At 47.5% G+C, this 18,113-nt stretch overlaps 1 protein-coding gene across 1 annotated transcript; it reads left to right on the top strand.

Moving 5' to 3' along the window:
• Positions 1–77: 77 nt before the first annotated feature.
• LOC135994052 (serine protease inhibitor Kazal-type 6-like) lies at positions 78–3,996 on the top strand. Its single transcript, XM_065644343.1, has 4 exons — positions 78–135; positions 2,200–2,225; positions 3,060–3,172; positions 3,951–3,996. Exons 1-4 carry the CDS (start codon positions 78–80, stop codon positions 3,994–3,996), a joined length of 243 nt encoding a protein of 80 aa, XP_065500415.1.
• Positions 3,997–18,113: the final 14,117 nt, after the last annotated feature.

Raw genomic sequence — 18,113 nt, forward strand, 5'->3', positions numbered from 1 at the left:
GCGCACTGCGCGCTCCGCTGCGGGGACGACACCTCTCGCACAGATTGCTTGGCTTGGACTAAAGAGCTACCTGCAGCATGAAGGCAACAGGTTCCTTGGTGCTTCTCAGTCTGCTGCTGCTCTCTTTCTTCTCGGGTAAGTGATCTTTTCCCTAGCCTAGGAAAAAAAAAAAAATCTTTCCTGACAACAGCAAACTTCAGAGAGCCTTGATCACCAGATGACAGGCTTGAAGACAAAGCTGAGGAAGTAGAAAATATTTGTGGGACTTGCTCACTCGTATGACATGTTTCCACTCCTCGGGTGCCTCCGCAGTGAATAACGCAGTGGAGGTGTCACTGGGAGACAGAGTGAGGAAACTCTAAGCGAGTCTTTCAGCAAATGTACCAAAGCAAAGTGTAATTATGAATTTTTGGTACAAATGTTCGCTAGAGAGTTTTGCTGAACCAGTTAGAGAAGAAGCTTGCTCACCTCAGGGTCATCAGCTCTTGTTTTGATCCTAAGCATCTTGGCATTTGGTGTTTTCCTTGGAGATGTGGAAACGTAATTAGATGAAAGTTTCAGCTTTCATTTATGTTGCAGAGAAAAGCTTAAAAATTAAATTCAAATGTCCTCAAGGAGTCAGAACAAAGAGGGCAAATTAAAAGGATCCAGTACTTATTTATCTGGAGATTTACACATCTCTCTGATGATCTGGGGAAGCTGAGTGATGATTTTTGAACATATAGATCATGTCAGTGTTATCAGTTGCTTGTGTCCAGCTGACCCAGCTCTGGAAGGTTTATGGTAACAGTTATTGAAGAATGTGCAGAACAAGAATTATTTATACTTGTTTTTCTGTGAATAATTTGACTAAAGAATTCACTTGAGAAAATTGCAAGCTATGCATGGAGAAAAAGAGATGAATTACTTTGTACACATTATTCATGATGAAATATTCATCTGTCTCTAATTGAGTCTTAATTGGGACTGGGTTCCGTCAGAGTGCTGAGGCTTCCTTCCAAGGCCAGGCAGAATAGCAGCAAACTCTGTGATCTCCCATAAAATAAACAAATGTCAAGAGACATCGTCACAAAGTCTTCTGTAGCCGCATGTAATATTTATAAAAAATATTTAATGAGCTATTTTGCAAATAATATGCAGTAGCCATAACAGTGACAACTAAGGCAGCCTACCCTAACCTGCAGACATGGCAAACACACCAGCACCGGAGGTAAAACACCTAAGGGCAACACAATTGGCAGGACTAGAGTGGGTTGATGGATGATGGTCTAACTGACTGAGGCTTGGGTGGGATTTCCAAGTGTAGGACAAGGTCCCCCCATCTCCTGCCCCAGCGACCCAGCAGCTACAGCCTCACATCCAAATCCTGCTGCCCCACTGCCGTGCAAGATGCTGAGTATTTGTCTCACAGTGTTGTGACCCAGATTCTGCAAATCTGTGTTCAATCCACCCCTGAGTGTCAGGCTCCCCCTTAGAGACATCGCAGGGTCACCTTGTCCCGCAGCTATGAGTCAACCCATGTGCCCGGCTGCAGCCTTTGCAGGGAAGAAATAGAAAGAGGACAGACTGATCAGCTGCAAGCCCAGAGCCTGTGGTTACAGCGGGTATTTTTGTGCTCTTGCCGACTGGCACTGCCTGTTCTGCTCCGTATCACCCCATGATGTCCCTTTGTACCTCGCCCGGGATGAGGTTGTTCCAAGAGGGTCTCTGTGCTGTGCTGAGGATGGCTGTAAAGCTGACCACAGGGTCTCCTTCTCCGTGGTGCACTCTTGTTAGCAGCACCAGCCATTTGCGCTGTTCAGAGGTGCGGCAGCTTTTGCCTTAGAAGTCAATATAGCTTTAAAATCTCAGTTGAGCGCAGCTCCAGATCCGATATGGCAGCTTGCTTCCCAGGGAGTGGCTGCCTTCCAGGAGATTGGGTTGTGTGTCTGAGGTGCAGTTAGCAGCTGAATGACTGATTACATGGTATTTTAGTAACATTTTTCAAAAAAAGCAAAATACTGAAAAACAATTCAGATAATGTATCTCCTGCCCACTCCTCTGCTGCACAAGATGACAGAGTAGAAAAAAAAAACCCTGGTGTATGTTTCACTGTGGTTTGCACAAAGAGTTTGTGACTTTAGTTCAGCCTCTATCAGAAAATGATTCTGGTGTGTAAAGCCTCTGTTGTTGGTCTGTGTGTTTTTTTTTTTATTTCAGATGTAGCAGGTCAAGATATTGAAGAGGTTAGTGCAGCTGTTTCTGCTTACTGAATCTGCATTTTCTAGAGGAACGGTTTTGTAACCAAGATCTTGGTGCATGGTAAACAGTTTTTAATGTCTGCTGGGTGCAGGTGGGTCCTTTCAAGATGTCTCAACACTTTGGGGAGTTCACCATTGTACAGGGGCTCTTACGTGTGGCGCTAGCAAGTAGGCGTGGAAATGGACGGTTGGTTTAGCAAATGCTTCCCACGATTAGGTGCTTGCACAGGGTAGGGTACCTGCACAGGGTTGTGTTTGACCACTTTGCTCCACTGGCCAATCTCACAAAGCAAATGGACTATTGAGAGTGTTTTATTCTCCTAAACAAAGTTTATCACTGGGACTTGTCCAGAGACAAAATACCTGTACATTTCCTGGACACCATTTTTTAATTCCCCACAAACTGCGCTTTTCTCCTCCTTTTGCTGGGAAGGCAGAAATCTCAGCAAGCACCAAACCGAGTGTCCAAGATCCACGAAGCCAGGCAGCAGTGAGCTGCCTCGGTGCCCAGTGCTTGGGAGAGCATCAGTGCTGACTCTTCTCCTGCATGCCTGGGCTGATCCTCCCACGTCTTTGGGAGATCAAGACTTCCCCCAGGTGACTACAGCTTCCCTCCTCAAACGTGGCGCAGAAATTCCCCTGAAACACTGCTTCTCCTCATTTCTGACAGGGTTTTATTCTTTCAGTAAATGGGCAGTGTCTGTCATCACCGCTGCTTTTATCAGAAAAAGCGTTGTATTAGTGACCTTGTATCCATTTTGGAAAGGGAAAGAAAGAATATGGGAGTCATAAGAGGGGTTTTTTTCATTCCTTTTGCAGATTTGTAGAGAGTTTGTGGAGAGAAGCGTGTACTGCACGAGGGAGTCCAACCCTCACTGTGGCACGGATGGCGTCACGTACGGAAACAAATGTGCCTTCTGCAAGGCAGTGCTGTAAGTGAAAGTAGAGGGGATGGAAATAACAGAGAGTCGGCTCCATTTCCACATATCTAATGATGTTCTTCATGGCGGGGGGGCCCTGCATCCAGGCTGCTCTTCTTGTATAGATTAGCCCCTGAATCATGCCAAGTGGAATAATTCCTCTTTGGAACAGAGCTGTGTGATTGCAAGTTAATTTTAATTCATTTCTAGGCTTTGCACGCTGCTGGTTACCATGCCGAGAGGCAGCACAGGGCCTGGGAGGCAATTGCATCCTGCCTGTACCTTCTGCATGCACTGAATTGATGCACATTTCCCACTACATGCCACAGGCTGCAACTCTCACTGCCCACACTTCTGGATACTGAGAAGTGTCTGGAGGAATGCGGGAGCTGAGCTGTGCCAAATGATTCCTGAAAAGTCTGAAAGGACTTTGTGGAACAAGACAAAAAATCTCAGAGGAAGAACCTGACTTTCTCCTTTTCCTGAGCTCTGTCGCCTTTTAAAGGAGATGCAATAGGAGCCAGCACCCCAGGACTGAATGTGCTTGCAAAACGTCATTTTTTTCCTTAGCAGTCCTGTACATTTGATGTGTGCTCAAGGCTGCTTTTCCCTAGGGTTAAGCAGAGAAGAGCAAGGAAAGGAGAAAATCGCTTGATGTTCCCTGTGGGGCACCAGGGTACACTAGCATGAGTCAGGCAAATAGTCCTGTTTGGACAGACGAGCTCCTTGTCCCATGCTGCTGTGTCTGTCATGCACTGCTTTGTTTAAGTTTGTGTTGCTCCTTTTACAGCAAAAGTGGAGGGAAAATAAGATTGAAGCACCTGGGGAAATGCTGAATCCTCACTGTCACCGAGGAGCAACAGCTGAGCCCCCGTGAGCAACGGCTGCAGACGCCTGTGGACGGACACGGGAGCAGCTCGCCCTCATCTCTGCCCTCTCAGCTCAATAAAATGAAACTCGGCACCATTCTTTGGCTGGATTCCTTTTTCTGTAACACCCAGAAAAGCACTTTGAATACGGCTGTGCTAGAGCCTAATGCGTGGCTTTGCTATCCCGTGCTGTTCCATCACCGCCCTCCAAGGCGCTCCCCGTGCCGGAGCGGCGAGTCCCTGGCTCCCGTGGGCTCTGTCCCCCCATCCCCGGCAGCCGCGGCTCTTCTGTCCCCGTCCTGCCTGACAAATTGTCACACCCCTGCCAGGAAGCCAAGCAGCGCAACCACTTGTGGGCTCCTGCCCAATTCTCCCCATCCCAGGCGGTGGGTGACAGCGAGCGCCTTTATTCTTTACCCAGCCCCCCATAGACATGTTCCTTCCTCTCTTGGAGGTTATTGTGGGAGGGTGACAGGAGAGCTGGTGAACAGCGTGACTGCATATGCCTCATCTCCTTTGGAAACCAGAGACAAACAAGCTGAGGCTAGGGAACATTGCTCCATTTAAGCCTGCAACAAGAAGATGGCAGGTGGAGGCTGGTTTTAGGCAGAAGCTGTGAGGCTCTTCATTCCAAATCGGTCTCTTTCTTCTTCGTTCTAAGAGAGTGCTTTGTCTTGAAAACTGTGAACTCACCAGCATTAGTTTCCTGCTGTCAAGTGGCTTCTCATGCTAATAAAATTATATTTAGAAGAGCACCAGATTGTCTAGTATGTCAATAATTTTTAAAAAATATATTCCCTGGAGGAGAAGAGCTGTGGGCTTCTTCTCCCCACTGCTAGGATAAGTTCTCCCTGAATCATACAGAGACCTTGATTTCATAGGCACAAGGACTTGTATTTATTTACAATTTTTAATACACATAGACATCATTCCTTTCTTTACTTTTCACACTGCTGCCCTCTATCTTCTTGATGCTGGCTGGAAAATCCCTCTTTGTGCAAACATGAGAAAATGAATTCTATATTCTCTCACCGTTGACTGTGCAAAATTCACACAGGGAAATACTTGTGACATGCCCTTGTTAAAACATTGGCAGGAGATCAATGGGACACCAGCTCCTTCATGTCAGACACTTAACTTTCAAAGGGAGCTTTAGATTTTATCGTGAGCCTCAGGGGTCAACATATTTTGCAAGCACCTAAATGCTGAGCATCTAAACCTCTAGACCTTGTTTGAACAGAACTTGAATGTTTGCTTATGTCACAGTTTAACCCCAGCTGGCAACCAAGCACCACACAGCCACTCACTTACTCCCCTGCATCCCAGTGGGATGGGGGAGAGAATCAGAACAGTAAAAGTGAGAAAACTTGTGGGTCGATATAAAGGCAGTTGAACAGGTAAAGCAAAAGCCCTGCATGCAACCAAAGAAAAACAAGGAATTCATTCACCCCTTCCCATCAGCAGGTGTTCAGCCATCCCCAGGACAGCCGGGCTCCATCGTATATAACAGTTACTTGGGAAGACCAATGCCAGCACTCTGAACGTCCCCAACTTCCTCCTTCTTCCCCCAGCTTTATATGCTGAGCACGAGCTCATATGGTGTGGAATATCCCTTTGGACAGTTTGGTTCAGCTGTCCTGGCTGTGCCTCCTCCCAACCTCTCATGCAACCTGCAGCCTTCTGGCTGAGAAGTCCTTGACTTGGTATATACATTGCTTGGCAACAACCGAAACATCAGTATATTATCAACATTCTTCTCATACTAAATCCAAAACACAGCACTATACCAGCTACTAAGAAGAAAATTATCCAAGCTGATGAGGGTAGGAGTGTGGCCATGGCCACAGCCTGTCCAGCCTGAGCTTCTGTTTGTATCTGGCTGCCCTCCTGCACACGTACCAAACCAGAAACCAAACCTTCAGCCACCACTTTTCCTTTTATTTCCTTTCTCCACCTTTTGAGAGGTGTAGGGTTTTGGGGAATTTTTTTTGACAGCTTTGAAAGGTGAGTGAGTCATGATACATTTCAGATCTCTCTTCTGTTAGATAACAGGAGCATCTTCACAGCTTTTTCTCTCCCTGGGGAAGGGTCCTTAGCTACAGGGCAGAAGCTGGAGTGGAGCTGCCCCAGCCTCTTGGCTGCTGCCAAGACCTGCCTCTTGCAGCAGAATGAGGGTCCTGTGCTCCCTGCGGCTCACTCAGTCCTCCTTGGCAGTTAAAATAATGGAAGAATTAAATCTGTGCATGGTTGCTCTTACTGAAAGGAAGCCGTTGCTCACAGCTGAGCACCCTCCCGTGACCGGACTATGCACACGACAGAGGGGAAGGATGTATTTCCATCTAACAGCTTCACTCTGCTGGTGGTGCAGCTGATGCATTATTGTGTCCAGGCTCTTGGCCCATTTAACTTGTGCGCTCCACCGCTTCCTCCTCCTCCTCCAGCAAAGGCACGTGTCACTGTCACAACTCAGTTGGATCCTTTGTCCTACTTTTTTTCCCTTGACATTCACAGCATTTGATGAGGTTTTTCTAACTGCCATGGGACAATCCTGGGGTGGTGGTGCTGACTGCAGGGTTCCCACAGCCCAGCCAGGGAGGAGCTCTGGACTTGGTTATCATTTTGGTTCATCCTCTTTTTCCTAAGAGAAGATAGGCTGGATCAGGTCGGAAGGGACTTCAGTCCAACCTCCTGGTCACATCAGGGTCAGTTCTGAGGTCAAATCAGGTTGCTCAGGGCTTTACCCACTCTAGCATTGAAAACCCTGAAGGGTGGAGAATGTATGATCATAGAATTGTTTATGTTGGAAAAGACCTTTAAGACCACGAAATCCAACCGTTAACCTAGGACTGCCAAGTCCACCACTAAACCATGTCCCTAAGCACCATATCCACATGTCTTTTAAATACCTCCAGGGATGGTGACTCAACAACTTCCCTGGGCAGCCTGTTCCAATGCTTTGCAACCCTTTGAGTGAAGAAATTATTCCTAATATCCAATCTAAACCTCCCCTGGTGCAACTTGAGGCCATTTCCTCTCATCCTATTGCTTGTGACTTGGGAGAAGAGACTGACAGCCACCTCACTACAGTCTCCTTTCAGATAGCTGTAAAGAGCAAGAAGGTCTCCCTTCAGCCTCCTTTTCTGCAGGCTAAACTTTTCCAGTTCCCTCAGCTCCAGCCCCTTCACCAGCTTTGTTGCTCTTCTTTGGATGTGCTCCAGCACCTCGATGCATTTCTTATTGTGAGGGGCCCAAAACTGAGCACAGTATTTGAAATGTGGCCTCACCAGTGCTCAGTACAAGGGGATGATGACTTCACCTTTTTTGATACAAGCCAGCATGCTGTTGGTTTTCTTGGCCACTTGGGCACTCTGCTGGCTCAAATTCAGCTGCTGTCAACCAACACCCCCAGGTATTTTTCTGCCAGGCAGCGCAAGCGCAGGACGCAGAACTTGGCCTTGTTGAACCTCATACAGCTGACCTCAGCCCACCGATCCAGCCTGTCCTGATCCCTCTGTGGAGCCTTCCTACCCCTGAGCAGGTCAACACTCCCGCTCAACTTGGTGTCATCTGTGAACTTATGGAGGGTGCACTCAACCCCCTTGTCCAGATCATTTATAAAGATATTAAACAGAACTGGCCCCAGTACTGAGCTCTGAGGAACACCTCTTGTGACCAGCTGCCAACTGGATTTGATTCCATTCACCACAACTCTTTGGGCCAGGCTATCCAACCAGTTTTTTATCCAGGGAAGAGTATGCCTGTCCAAGCCACGAACAGTCAGTTTCTCCAGGAGAATGCTGTGGGAGATGGTGTCAAAGGCTTTACTAAAATCCAGGTAAACAACATCCACAGACTTTCCCTCATCCACTAAGCCGGTCACCTTGTTGTAGAAGGAGATCAGGTCAGTCAAGCAGGACCTGCCTTTCATAAACCCATGCTGACTGGGCCTGATTGCCTGGTTGCCATGTTCATGCCATGTGATGGCACTTAAGATGATCCATAACCTTTCCAGGCCCCAAGGGCAGACTGTCAGGCCTGTAGCTCCCTAGATCCTCCTTCTGGCCCTTTTTGTAGATGGGTGTCACATTTGCTGACCTCCAGTCAACCAGGACCTCCCTGGTTGCCCAGGACTGCAGACAAATGATCTCCTGCAGCCACCTATCCCAGGGCTTGACTGTTATCATGGTAAAGAATTTTTTCCTTGTATCTGGTTTCAACCTCTTTTATTTCAACTGCCTCATCTCCAAGCCATGCACCACCGCGAGGAGCCTGGCTCCGCCTGCTCAGTAACCTGCTTGTTAACTGGTAGGCTGCCTTTATGTTCCCCTGAAGCCTTCTTGTCACCAGGCTGAACAAGCCCACCTCCCTCCACCTCTTCTCACAAAGCAAATGCTCCAGCCCCCAGCTCTCTTGGTGGCTCTTTGCTGAACTTTGTCCGGTTTTACAGTGTCTTTCCTATACTGGAGGGGGGCCCGAAACTGAACATGGGAAGGAAGGCTGAGCTATGGGGACAAGGAAAAGGATTGTTTGGGGAGTAGGTGAGAGAACTGTATTGCAGGGGACCGAAAAGATGTAGATGGTGACAGTTGTAGGGAGTGGCAGGAGGGTGTCAATGTGTATTGGGTCCTTTTAGGATTAGAGAGCAGCTGATCTTGCTCTGGGGTGAAACCGCTTCCAGATGTTGGGAATCAGCCAATGGTTCTACCTATCCCCATCACAGCTGAAGGATTTAAATAGGACCTGAGGGGAGGTACTGGGTTGTTTTCACTGGTTCCAGAGCAGAAAGAAGGTGAGGAGTTTCCTTTGTGGTGTTTGTTTGGTGTTTTGTTTTATTTTTTTCCCCCTCTGAAATAAGCAATGTCCTTTAGGAGCTTCTCATGGGAGTAGCTGCAGTAATTGTAGCTGGTGTTGGTGTCATATAAGGCAACCTTAAAATGCTGGTGAAGGCTTATAAAATGCATGTGGCAGACAAGGGTTATCGCAATATGTAAAGGGAGGATGGGAGAGACATAAGTTATATCCATACAGAAAGGCAGGTACCACATAAAGAATTGCTTGTTTTAAAGCTCCAATGATGAGATGGTGCTCCAAGGCAGCTCTTTGACACCCATGGGGCAGTGAGGGGCAAGAGCTTCAATAAGGTCAGGTCCTCAGGTCTCTAGAGGAAGCAGAGCTTTGGCAGAGCCTCAATCAAGACTTGAAAGATAAGGTCAGACTGAGCTTCTGCTGGGCCTGGAGGGATGTTCTGACCAACCTGAGACTGGCCTCAAACAACAGCTTCAGTGCTTGTAGCAGAGCTGGACCCAGTACCCAGCTTGGGAAGCAAAGGTTTCCCAGGAATATAAGGAAAGTGGTGATGTTGTGTAATGCAATGCTTCCCTTTCTGAGCTAAACCAGCTCAATTAATTGGCAGCAAACTGAAAAGTTGGTATCGTGACAAGGGCTGGCTGTGACACTTCTCACCTTCTTCCCAGAGAATGTCGTGCCTTTCTTGGGAGGGTGATTTTGTGGAGTGACCTATAATAAAACCATTGGCTGCTCGGGTTCTGCCCTGTAAAAGCCTCCTCCTGTTGTCTTCTGTTTCTAGACGTACCCTTAATCCTTATTCACAGTTACAACCGGCAAGCGGATGCTCCAATTTTGTGTGTCGATGATGATGGCCCACTAAAAGGAGCTCAGAGGAGCTGCAGAAGGTCCCTGCGCTGCTGGCCTGTCCCGCTGGGGACACCGCTGCCCAGCGCAGCTCTGCCGGGATGTGGCTGCGGGGCCGCTGCTCCTATCGGGCATCGGGCTCCCCCTTGTGACCGCCGGGCACCCGCCGGGACAGGGATGCTGCTCTGCTCCTGCTGGGCAGAGCTCGTTTTGGTGCCAACCTTTGGGAGCGAGTCAGCTCTGCTACGATGAGCAAGATGCCATCTTGTGGTCCGAGTGCTCTGCCCAGCCACAGAGCTCATTTTACCTGTCGGAGTCTTGTTTAAAATTAGAGGTGTCAACAGCAGAGCTGTGCGGAAACTGTGGTGAAGTTACTGAGGCTCAGAGACTCGCAGGTTCCTGAGATTGCAGCACTCATCCAGAACGGGTGTTTGTATTAGCCTATTTTTGGCGAGCCCCACAGCAGTTCTTGCCATTAATTATGCTGATGAAGGTCTGCACAGGGCAGGGAGGCACTGGCACTGCGAGCTGTCCTAGTAAATTGTTTGTTCGTTACTGCTGCCTCATCTCTCCCTCCTGGCAGCTGTTCTCCCCCTCTCCTGAGACCGCTGCCAGGCCAGGGTGCTCTGAACAAATTTCCTGGGCTCCTGCAGGCCCATCACCTCTCAAAGAGCTCAGGTACAGCCTCAGCATGTCCCCTTCTTATAACAGATAAGAGGTAGCTCTAATCAATGATGTCCTTGGCCTGAGGCTCCCCAGGCTGCTGTCTTCCCCAGGGCACTGCTCAACTCTCCTGCAGCCACTGGAGGAAGAAGTTTGGGGGCAGAGAAGTGCTGCTGAGATGAGCTGGGCTTTGCACCTCTAGGATTTGGAGACAACTTCCCAGTTATGCTGTTGCTAGATGCAAATATTGAGATTTAGCATCAGTGGTGGGACTCCAGGTGCAAAGCACTTGTTCCGCTTGTCACTGAACCCACCTGAGGCTTGGGCTCTGCCTTTGTGAAGCAGTTTTTCTCTGTTAATGCTGCAACAAAGGAGAAAGCTGCTATGTACCCTTGTATCCGAGCAGCTGTGGCATGGCACAGCCAGAGCTGGCGCAAGCCCCCTCTACCCTAACAGGCCCTCGGAGGACCTTTTGCTGCTGAGGCTGCTCTGCTGTTTGCTCTTATATCTTGGTGGCCTGTTTAGCACCTGCAGAGGGTTCTCTGGGATGGTCCAGGCCTTGGTGTTGTCTCTCCAAGGCCTGGCAGGATGGTGATGCTCCTCCCCTTGTGATCAAAGTGCGGAGTGATGGAGGCGGTGAGAGTGCAGTACCAAGGATGGACACTGGATGCTGCCACAGACCGGCTGGTTTGAACCGTGTTACTGTGCCTATTCAGTGCTGTGATTCTTGCTATGGGATTTTTCTTTTGTAAAGCCCCAGCTCCTGGAGTGTAGTTATTAGGTGAGACCTAAACTTCTACCTTCCTAAATATGTTTGTATATTTATATGGTTTAAGCCCCTTTCGTGTGAGGTCAAATCATGACTCAAGGGGAAGGCTGAGAAAATTCCAAGACAGAATAATAAACTTGTTTGAAAAATCAGCGCAATGCTGTATTGCAGGGGGCAAACGCTTCCAGTGGACTCAATCCCAGTCCCTGTTTTGTTTGCAAGTCTGATTAGCCCTGGGGCATGTCATGCAAACATTCACCTTGTAGCTCCAGGAGCCTGAGATGTCACAGCTGCTGAGACAAAAATGTGCCCTTCCTGCCAAGCTCTGATAACAGCCCTCATTCCTGCCTCCACAGGGCTCTGCTCCTCCAGTCACTCCAGTTGCACCCATGGTACAGCCCTTCTCTTGGCATCAGCCCTGCCTTGAGCCACAGCCCTGAACCCTGGCTGGGAGCTTGGCTGCCTTTGACGTAACAGGTGCTGCATCTCCCCTGTGGCTTTTTGGGTGGTGGAAAAAAAAAAAACCAAAACAACACAACCCTCAAAAATTAAACCAGGGGCTTTTGCAGGTGCACATGCTTGTTTCTTCCCATTTGGCTGAGCTCTGCAATCCCCTGGGGCAGGCAGCAACTACTCACAGCCTGGTTTTAATATGAAACTTCAGGTACATGTATATCTGCTCACAGCTCCAGAACTTTTGTCTGTTGTGATAACTTCTTGCCAGCTGCCGTGCTGTGCTGGTGCTGGTCTCTGCTCCAGAGCATGAGGCATCACAAGTACAGAGAGGGGCAGGGGTGGCAGAAGAAACCATTGATGTCCCATCCGCAGACAGACCCCAGTCACAGTGTGTGTTAGAGGACCGTGAGTGTCTGTGGGGAGCTCATCTTGGAGCTGCAGGGGAGTCTGTCATGTTTGTTTGGAAACCTGACAGCAGGCAGTAAAGCAGCTGTCTTGAATTGGTGAGATAAGGCAGCTCCTGCTCCTCCTGTCTGGATGTGGGTCTCTGGCCCTGGGTACATGGGGAGGAATTGAATTCCCATAAACAGGACCAGTTGGTCCTTCAGCAGTGCTGGAAACCAGGGAGCTTTCTGGGGTGACCTTGCCCTGTGCCTGGGACTGTACTGGCCACGGATGGTGACACCAGGTCTTGTGTTTATAAAGCCAGAATTTTACTGTTGACTTCACTATAAGAATAGCTGTATCTGATAGGTTTTCAAAACCAGGACTTTGCTGTGGCTGCTGCCCACCCCGCCAGCAGACGCTGAGGAGCTCCCTTTGCAGAGAAACAGCAGCGCAGGGGGATGGCTCTGGAGCTGTGATGCTATTGCTGTCACAGAAAGAATAGATTGGGGGGCTGAGCGGGGTGGCAGAGGCCTCTATAGCAAAGAGAATAATGGTTACTGTCCTGTAATATGCAGCCCATGTCTTGATTCTTAATTTGATTTTTATGGTGTTCTTATGGGAAAAGTGTTAATAAATTCCATTCCCCCTTCTGGAAAATGGAAGTCAGCACAGGACAGGGATAAAGGAGAATGTAAGGAGCAGATAGAGCCACACATACCAAGGTGGGGAGAGCTACTTATGTGAGTGCACAGACAGCCCTTGGGGTGGAAAAGCTGTGTTATCGACTAAACCTGGAGAGGAAAACATGGGCACAGCTGCACACACCTTCATGTTACAGAAAATATGAAAGCATTTCTACTACCCAGATAGATTTGAGGAACCTTGATACCACTTGCATGAAGTTAAATTCAGTAAGCTGACTCTCTTGTGGGGCAGTGAATATCAGCTGAGCCAACTTGTGTGCAGTGCAAACATTCAGCCTTGACCAGTCAAACCTCACCTCCCCTTGCAAGCAGATCCACGCTGCTGAGACAGGAGGCATGACAAGGTGTAATTAGAGATGAGCCTTAACCCCTGCTCTTAGCAAATGAATAGTCTTTGTTGATGGTGCTTTCTTAATGAGAAGAGAATGAAAGGCACTTGAGCTTCCCTGCTGTGCCATTGCTTAGTCACTGCTGCTGGAAAGGCGATGGAATTAAGAGGACCATGGGGCCTGTTTGTTTAAAAAGGGGGAATATGGGGTTTAGTGACAGGTATGTGACCAACAAGAGAGTGTCTGGGGTTGAGGAGCAGCCTGTGGTTAAAGCACTGTGCCAGCAAACAGGGAAGCTGGGCTGCTTGGGGCACTCAGAGCCTCTCTATGCCCTCCCCAGGCGGTGGTGACCCCAGAGGGTTTTGCTGGGTTTTCTGTGGTGCAGGTAAAGGTGAGTGGCTGCACCCAGCGCTGAGACTGGGAACCAAAACGAACAGAAGCCCTCCTGAAGATCAGCCCGATGGGCTGGGTGGCTGTGCTCTTTCTCTAGCAATAGGAGAAGGTCTTGGACACTAGGCATGGGGATGAAAGCAAACATGGTGGTCATGGGGAGATGGGTGTCCATGGCACTCTGCTTTAGGACATGACTGTGGGTATGGACCTCTCTGCATCCCTGCAGCACCAGCAGGGTCTGAGGGGAGGCAGGATGGCATGGACATGCAGATATCCCTCCAGCCTTGCTCTGTTGCTTTTAGGGTACATCTGTGGTGTCTCAAGAAAGTCCTGTTGTGCCCATGTTTCATTGGGACATAGGAACAGGAGAAACGGCACTGATCCATGGGCCAAGGAACAGTGTGGGCAAATACACTTGCTTCCAGGCCCTTGTTGTGGGGCTGGAGAGACTGTTTGACACTTTGGTTGCATGGGCACCCTGCCCGGTGCTGTCTCTGCTAGGTGAGATAAGGTCAATCTGTGCTGCCTCCTGCCTCTGTAAAGCTGGTGCAATCCAGCCGGTGCATGTTAATTAGTTCTGGCAGAAGCTTTAGCTCAAAAGCTCCTGTCTGGTTTCCTTCCTGGCCTTGAGCACTTTGCTGTGGTGCTTGTCCCATGCCTGGCCCAAGGCTTCTGCTCGAGCCCCAGGGAAGACAAGGTGGGAGGGGGGGTGTGTAAAGCTCAACTGATCCTTGTGAAAGATCAACCAGTGCTGGAAACTCTGCCCATGAGTCTGTATTTGTCCTGCTTACTGCCCCAACGGTCTGATAACTTAGTGCTGTTGCTGGTCTCTAGCTTGATTCAAGATTCTTTGGAGGGAACACTGAGTTTTTTCCATTCATAATTTCTGGAATTGTGCCCTGTTCTTGACTAAGTCATGCTTTATGGGTCTGTAATTACCTGTTGCCTAAATATCCATTAAGGGGTTTTTTTTGTTAACCTCACAAGATCTACTGCTCTTCTTGATGTTCTCATCTCACCAGCTGCACATAACCCCTGCATGCAATGTGCTGGGTTAACTACAGGGCAAGTAGAAACGTGGACAGTTGTGTGTGGTGTTGGTGTGGGGTTTTTTTCCTGCCAAACTCACTCATATCTCTGCCCCCCAGCTGTGCATCAGGCTCCCAACACCCAGCTGAGGCTTCTGGACCAGCATGGAGCTGCGGGGCTCTTGGCATATACGGTTCGACAGGGCTTTCCGTGCATTGGGGAGTAATGAATGGTTCCACATCAGTAATGTAAGTTGAACTGGACAACTATCTTATAGCATCTCTGAGGTTAAAACCAGACACTGTCATATACCTTGGTCAGGGATTGCTGGAATGAGTGACAAGCCATGAATTCAGTTTTGTCAGTAGCAACAATACTGTTTCAATGCCACATGGATGCTTTTCCAATCCATAAAACCATGTATTATATAGTTTACTAGTTGCAGTACTAAGTCTACCTAAATTTTACTTGGTTTTGGTCTATCTAAAGTAAACATCTTTTCAGGGAGTTGCTTGATATTTTTCAACCAACCAAACCAATCATGTTAGACTGAGGAAAAAACCCCATCACTTTAGGTTGCTTAAATTCTTAAAATTTAGAACCAATTGAAAGTAGAAACGTGCATACAAAATGGAACATTTTGATTCTATTTAAAGAAGTCAGAATTTTCCATCATTTGCCGGTTTTCTTCCAGCTACAGCTACTCACTAAATTCAAAACAAAGCAGTTTAATAGCTTCTGAATATGTTTATCTCAACTAATTTACTATTTGCGGGGGTGGGAATATTGCTCAGATGTAACTACTAACCCAGGTGTATCTGCATGGTGAGGTTGTATGTATGCATGGTGAGGTTGAAGCCTCATGTGCTTATCAGGGGGGATTGCAGTGTAGATGATCTGGAGTGGATAATATGGCTGGGCTGGGAAAGAAAGGCTTAAAATAGACGGTGTCATCCAGCAGATAAACCAGGCAGGAGGGTCAGACTTAGCACTGTAAAGCATCATGGACATTTTCCATCATTCTCTAGGAAAACCTAACCAGACTGAAGCAGTTCTTCCAGACCCTTGATCTTTTGAGTCACTTACACCTAAACTATATCCTGATTAGTGAAGAGCCCTTTCAAAGCACATGTCTGGTAACATATGGTTGTCACAAGATATTGCTAATAACGTTTACACAAGAAACTCGTAACATTTGAAAGATGTACCTTGCCTTCTCCAGGAAGGATCAGTATATTTCTAGTCCTGTTATTGTCTCCCTCCATGTTTCTTTTTCACGGAAATCTCTCTCCATCAATCCCCTAGCCAAAGCACCTCATCAGCCACTCCGCACTGGGTGCCGCGGTCACCCACGCTAATACCGGCTGGCACCTGCCACGAATGCCGCAATATCAATAGCGAAATGTCGGAGGATTCTGCCCTCTAACACCTCTTCATCCAGCGTTTCTGGTTTTAAACAGCTATAATGAATCAGGAGAACTGTTCATTTTACCCTCTCAAACTCAGTTTTTACCTCAGCTTTGCCTTCTTGGTAGAAAGTGTTCAGCGCTTCTCACGTCAGCCTTAAATACATCCTGAACAGGCAGAGTGGAAAATTGTCTTAAACCCTTTGGCATCCACTTGCTGTCAGTTGCATGTCAAGTCAGGAATAAAAATTGGCAACTAGCTGTAGACTTCAGAGTCATGCAGCAGGATTTGCGGAGCTGAATTTGCAGTTGAGTTCTTGGCTTCAACTGTCACTCCATGTACCTCCAGTGATGGGCATTCATGCCACAGTGAGGCATTAGTGTTGTCAGATATCCAGAGCTTACAGAAATAACTTCATTTTCAAATGGACTGTCTCTTTTGGTATGAATAATCAGATAGAACAACATATAAAATACTTGACATGCACTGGGAGTCCAGTACAGTCTCTGACACATGAAAATATTTGGAGTATTTCAGACTCCATTTAGCTCCTCTCCAGAGTTTTGCAGAACAGGTAATTATGCGCTCTATAATTAAGTCACACACTCTGATATGCTCGAATCCTGTTTCTTTTAACAGAGCCATTGAAAGCCATTGATCAAATACTTCTCAGGGACCTCACTATAACTGAAGAGTTAACTGAATTTTAACAGAGAATGAGGCATTAGACTTTGCTGTTGATAGTTATTTCCAAGGCTCAACTACACTTTGGAAATACAAGTAGGTCAAAACTGCCTTTGCTTTGACAAAAAGTCCATGAGGGTGTTTTTCTCTGAACTTATATGCATTAAATACATTATTTTGGAGCTAAGCAGAAAAGCAGCCATTCATCCTTACAGTTATACTAAATTCTGGTAGTTTGGCACAGAATCATGTTGTATGTTTAGCCCATAAGACTCACATAGCACACACGCGAGAGATTTGGCCCTATTCCACCCAGCAGTGGCTAAAGACTTGGCCACCACGTGTGACCTCCTCATCTTCTGAGCACCCACAATTCTCACATTAAGGATATTAGAGCTTCCGAGCATTGGGCCGTGGACTTGCTCATGGAGTTCTCCACTCCTTTCTGAACCTGCTGATGCCACTGCGACAAATTCCAGGAGATTGCTACCTGCTGCTTGTGACAATTTTAAGCCATTCTCCTATTTGTGTAAGTGGCCTCTCATTCTAGTATTGTGGGATCTGGTGAACAGCAGTTTTGCACTTGCCTTATCCACAGCTTCAGGATTGTATAAATCTCAGTTGTGTCTCAGCCCAGAAAATCACTGCAGCATTTTTAGAGGATAGCCAGCAAGATGCACAGGCTTGAGTGGGGGGAGGAAAAAATCAAATTGTAAGGCTAGCCTTCAATATAAGGGAAACATTAGTCATAAAAGACACAATGGCTTATCAGCAACAGCAACGTGTTACCATCACATCGAGATCACACTCTCGCATATTCCAGCTTGGTTTACAAAATATTTGAAAGGAGAGTGCACATTTACTTCTGATCAGCAAATACTTTGAAATTCTAGGATGAAATCCCAGTGTCACTGAAAAAAAAACCCACCACAATATTAACATTTTTTAAATTGTTCCTTGTATAAAGCAAAAAGGAGTCTCGCTTATTTACTACAGAGCTTCTGTTTCTATGCCAACTTTGAGCAACAGATATGGGCACGTGTTTAAATAATTTCCCTTGGTTCTGTTTTCTGTCTGGCTAGCATGACACACTCCACAGGTGATTCAAGTGCAATGCATTGACTTCTTTCAGTGCTTTAAATCGGAAGGTATTCTAGTACACCATATACCAGTCTTGGATTCCAATATGTACGCTACTGCAGGCTCTCTAGGTAAAGGATCACTGTTCCAACCTCAGGGACTGTATCTGCGTTGTACGCATGTGAGTGAGTCAGCCTTCTAGTTCAGCAATCAGCTACAGGAGACAAAACTTCAGAAATTCACCCTCCGTACTTACCTAAAACAAAGATTTTTATGCATCAGGTTTCTGGTTTGCTAGTTTAAAACACAGCTTGAGTTGGCACTAAACCACAAAAAGCAGTGGATAAGAAACTGTATATTTTCTGACAGGTCACTGAGCCGGAGCCTAATGTGCTCATCTTAACAGCTCATTTGTGTCTGCTGTCCTGACATTCTGACATTTGCTGCCACGGTTCCTTTCCCGGGCTGCTGTGCACATCACTGTTCAACACCAGTGCCCTAATCTGCAGTGGCACGTACCAGTCTCTTACC

This window comes from Caloenas nicobarica, chromosome 13 (genome assembly GCF_036013445.1).
Source record: "Caloenas nicobarica isolate bCalNic1 chromosome 13, bCalNic1.hap1, whole genome shotgun sequence".
NCBI classification, from domain to species: Eukaryota; Metazoa; Chordata; class Aves; order Columbiformes; family Columbidae; genus Caloenas; species Caloenas nicobarica.